At 30.6% G+C, this 4,337-nt stretch overlaps 2 protein-coding genes across 2 annotated transcripts; one reads left to right on the top strand and one right to left on the bottom strand.

Annotated features, from left to right (window-relative positions):
* Positions 1 to 91: 91 nt before the first annotated feature.
* On the top strand, positions 92 to 2,303 carry LOC139825019 (uncharacterized). The gene is made up of 5 exons (XM_071797559.1): positions 92 to 165; positions 380 to 476; positions 966 to 1,034; positions 1,166 to 1,240; positions 1,338 to 2,303. The coding sequence occupies exons 2-5, from the start codon at positions 383 to 385 to the stop codon at positions 2,138 to 2,140; spliced, it is 1,041 nt and encodes a 346-aa protein (XP_071653660.1). The 5' UTR covers positions 92 to 165; positions 380 to 382; the 3' UTR covers positions 2,141 to 2,303.
* Positions 2,304 to 2,390: 87 nt separating this feature from the next.
* On the bottom strand, positions 2,391 to 4,331 carry LOC139825018 (putative nuclease HARBI1). Its single transcript, XM_071797558.1, has 3 exons — positions 4,029 to 4,331; positions 3,194 to 3,443; positions 2,391 to 3,094 (listed from the first exon to the last, which is right to left on the bottom strand). Exons 1-3 carry the CDS (start codon positions 4,317 to 4,319, stop codon positions 2,460 to 2,462), a joined length of 1,176 nt encoding a protein of 391 aa, XP_071653659.1. The 5' UTR covers positions 4,320 to 4,331; the 3' UTR covers positions 2,391 to 2,459.
* Between the last annotated feature and the right edge of the window lie 6 nt (positions 4,332 to 4,337).

Below are 4,337 nucleotides of genomic sequence, written 5' to 3'. Positions count from 1 at the left end.
TTTGGCGATCGTTTGGTATATGTACCAAAGTGTACCAAACTGCACCAGACCGTTTTGGCGACACTGGTACTTTGTGGTTAAGGCGTGGTCATTCATTTTGGTATCTCTCTGGTTGATACCACGCTATACCCTGCTCTGAAGCAGGGTAGTTTTTCCAAGTCTGTGGTACGTAGCAAATACGCGCCAATTTATAAAATAAATAGTTGTAAGCAACGTGCGTGTTATGTCAACAGCTACTGCAATTAGAGGTTAAGTAAGGATCAGTATAAGTGTATGTAGTGTATTTAAAGATTGTATTACTCAACACTTGTTATTTATCAAGATTTATTAAAATAATAAGCAATATATTTATTAAAATAAAAAATATATTATCTTGCAGATCATGGATGGTGAAAGAGATTTTCAGTTATGTACGAACGACCATGGCCAACCGATCGTGGATGATCAGGGAAGAAATATATATTACTGCAAAATAAGTGAGTAAAATGTTGTACATAATTATACTTTCATTATTTTAAAGATAAGATCTGTTTAAATTGACGCGCAGTAAGCAAAATGTTAGCTAGCAAATTTGCAACAGTCAGGATCCCACAATAAAGCCATAGAAAAGCTCATGTTCTGTCGACAGAGCATGCTGATATGATTTGACGACAGATTGATAGCAGAAACAGACCAAGTCCTGCTGTACGCAGACCTGCTCGATTTCTGCCACCAGTCTGCCATCAGATCGCTACAGACATTGTTCGGATTTCTCAGATTTCTGCTGTCAATCTGCTGGCATAGCATGTCAGCAGACTGTGAGATTTCTGATGGCAGTTTGGCAACATCGTCAGATAGAACAGATTCTATGTAAGATTTGTTGCCTATTTGCCATCAAAAATTCATTGCAAATTGCTCAGAATCTGCTTGCATAGGTTTTGCTATCTGGGAAGATGTCGCACAATTAAATATAATATTTATTACAGCAGGTGATGTAGCAGTCTTTGATAATGAACCACACACATTGGATGAAGCTTCTATAAATGAAAATACAAGTAACTATTTCACGATTATATTTGATTAATAATCTCATATATATCATTATTTTACTAATAAAACTGTAAAAACATTGCAACATTAACTTTATGAAACTTTTTCCTATTACCTTTTTGTCTTACACTTATAGATGAAATAGAAAAAGATGTAACGCAATCCGTTGAACCACAGAGTGAAGGACAAATGAGCGCAACAAATGAAGATAGTAAGTATAATATATATCTGACGTAAAATTTACTTTTTGTATCGCAAAGTTTATTACAAATATGTGTGAACAATATCAAATATTTTAACGCTTATAGGATTTACTCATGAAATGACTGTAAAACTACTGGAGATTGTACAATCCAAATTACATTTTCTTAATGACAAAATGCATTCCAAAAAAAAGATCTGGGCTGATATAACAACAGAAATGCAAAAAACTGGTTACTTACTTACTTATGGAAAAAAAGCTGCTGATAAATGTCATCAACGCTGGCGGAATTTAGAGAAAATGTATCATGGACATTGTCGTTACATGAAATCTACTGGTACGGGAAAGAAAAAGCCACCAAAGTATTTTGATGAGATGCACGAACTTATTGGGGAAAAACACAGTAGTCAACCAGTCAATTTGTTGGATTCATTAGATGACGTATCTACAGCAAGTGCTTCTGACACTTGCAGCATTGAAACAAAAAGTAGTGAAGCCATTAATAACAATGAAACTGATAACTTTCCTGATAACGTAGATAATGAATCAAATAATATAAAAGAAAACATAGATTCTAATGTAAGTAGACCGAGTATTTTTAAAAACGTTAAGAAATCAGTAAGACCAAAGGTAGATTCTGTAAGCACAGTTTTAAAACAATTACATGAACAAGATGTAGAAATTGAAAGCAAGCGCTTTAAAAAATTTGAAACATTGTTAGAAGAGCAAAACAAGTTGAGAAAGCAAACATTAGAACAGCGTGGTGAATTCTTAAGTGTGTTAAAAACTCTTATTAAATCAGAAGCTCCTAAAAATAAATCAGAAGCTCTTAAAAATAAATCGGAAGCTCCTAAAAAAAATAAGAAAAGAAAATATTCCTCTGAGTCCTCTGACTCACAATCAGATTAATTATTATGTATAAGGGAATACTTATCGCAGTACAAATTACTTATTATTTTGGTTAATTATTGCGAAATAAGATTTTATTTTTTTTGGGTATGTGGAATATAATTTACGTAAATTACAAGTTATACGTTTGAAATAAGGCTGATTAATACATAAGTATTAAATGTTTAATATATTTTTAAAGTTCCTACTGAGTGTACTATAAAACATTATTTACGTTCGAATAAAGGAAAATAAAGATATTACGAGAAAATAGAAAGTACATTTATATATTTAATTATGTTTGATACCCTTACATGTATTTGTCTATCTATGTTTATGTCTATCTATTTGACAATTGCATCATTATGGTATTTCTTTTGTCAATTGCAATATTCCTGTCGTCAGGTCTTCTAAGAACTTGCATTCTATCGATTCTTTCAACATTAACATCTAGTAATGATTCAGCAACGTCATTATTTATAAGGCAAAAATTGTGTAGAGCACAACATGCCATCACAATGTTTGAAGCTTTTTCTATTTTGTATGTTTGTATATATTTAAGCCTTCGCCATCGTCCTTTTAATAATCCAAAACAATTTTCAATTTTTACTCTTGTTTTGCTGTGTATTTTATTATATATTATTTGCATACGTGTCATATTTCCATAATCTTTAAAAGGAGGTAGAAGCCACTCTTTAATGGGGTATATTTTATCACCTAATAGATGTTGATTTGGCAAAAAATATTGGGAATATCCATTTTGTTCAATTTTGACATATAAGCTTGAATTACTTAATACTCGGCAATCATTAGCTGATCCAGGATGTCCTACATATACATTCGTAAGTAGACAATCTGCTGTACATATTCCTTGCAAAATTATGGAATGTGTCATATATCTATTTTGATAACATTTTTGCTGCATACTTGGTGCCATAACATTTAGATGGCAACCATCAATTGCTCCAATTACACCTTAAACAGATTATAATTCAATCCTATCATTTTATTAATAGAACAACACTTAAAACAAGTTATTGTTTTAACATTTATTTTTTTAACATTTAGTCATACCTGGAAAACCTGCTAAATTTCTAAATTTTGCTTCTATACTAACTCTTTCATTTATTGTAGGCCACTGTATTAAAGTAGGTACCAATTTTAAGACGCAGTTTATCCATGTAGTAATGCAATTAGAAATAGTTGATGTTGCTACATCAAATTTATCTCCAATTTGGGTCATGGATATTTGATGTGCCAAATAGTATAAAGCTATTTGTTGTACTTTATGGGGCTGTACTGGTTCATATCCTCCAGTATATACCTAGAATTATGTTTAAATTATATTAAAAATGTTGAATATTTATTACAGAATTTTAATTAATATAGAAGACAAATACAGTAATTATTGTAAATTTTCAAGGCAACAAAATACTGCATTTAAAACAAATTTTGTGTTGTTAATACAATATATTTCTAATTATACAATCCGTTTAAAATATAATTAGCATAACTAATATTCAGACAGCACAAATTTCTAAGAAATATCTTTAGAATGTTGGGATGTCCAAAAGACTTCTTTAAGACATCCCTTGGAGAGGAACCCCATCTGTGCTGTTTGGATACTTGCTATTTATATAGATTTTGATGTCATAACATTTATATGTTATTACATCAAACATTCATCAAAAATGTTATCAAAATAGTTATATGTTGCATTCCAGTAAACACTAACAGTAACATTCCATCAATGTATTGTTAATTGGTGTTTACTGGAATTTTATAATTTATTCAAGAAATATAATTATTATGGAAAATTTAAATTCCCAGACAGCATAAAAGAATTTTTAAAAGATTTAGAACGTCTTTCGGACTTTTGTGCTGTCTAGATTACTCTAGATTATATTACCTTTTGCATTTCATCTTGTCGTGTTACTAATTGTAATAACTGTTGAAATGTTTCACGTTTCAACCTGAATGTCAGAAAAAAGTCGTTTTCCAAATATAAATCAATCCACATTTCGGAATATAGTCCAGGACGAGTATGATGTTGTCTTTGTTTCATAATAGGTAATATACGTCGTTTATTCTTTCTTGCATTGTTTAATTGCATGTACATTTCCGTTACTCCAGATATTTCTTCATCTTCGTCATCATATATTTCATTTAATAATATTAATAAACACGTTTTAAGACTCATGTTTATACTGCTCTTAAG

Source organism: Temnothorax longispinosus, unplaced genomic scaffold, assembly GCF_030848805.1.
Source record: "Temnothorax longispinosus isolate EJ_2023e unplaced genomic scaffold, Tlon_JGU_v1 HiC_scaffold_776, whole genome shotgun sequence".
Taxonomy (NCBI): Eukaryota; Metazoa; Arthropoda; class Insecta; order Hymenoptera; family Formicidae; genus Temnothorax; species Temnothorax longispinosus.
This window is presented reverse-complemented; position numbering and strand designations above follow the sequence as displayed.

What these genes read in the sequence shown, in the direction of transcription:
- LOC139825018 (XM_071797558.1), bottom strand. Translation starts at nt 4,319, where the DNA reads ATGAGTCTTAAAACGTGTTTATTAATATTATTAAATGAAATATATGAT. An exon ending in GACAAGATGAAATGCAAAAG is followed by an intron (nt 3,444 to 4,028) that starts GTAATATAATCT and finishes ACATAATTCTAG; the next exon opens with GTATATACTGGAGGATATGA. An exon ending in AAATTTAGCAGGTTTTCCAG is followed by an intron (nt 3,095 to 3,193) that starts GTATGACTAAAT and finishes AATCTGTTTAAG; the next exon opens with GTGTAATTGGAGCAATTGAT.
- LOC139825019 (XM_071797559.1), top strand. Translation starts at nt 383, where the DNA reads ATGGATGGTGAAAGAGATTTTCAGTTATGTACGAACGACCATGGCCAA. An exon ending in TATATATTACTGCAAAATAA is followed by an intron (nt 477 to 965) that starts GTGAGTAAAATG and finishes TATTTATTACAG; the next exon opens with CAGGTGATGTAGCAGTCTTT. An exon ending in GAGCGCAACAAATGAAGATA is followed by an intron (nt 1,241 to 1,337) that starts GTAAGTATAATA and finishes TAACGCTTATAG; the next exon opens with GATTTACTCATGAAATGACT.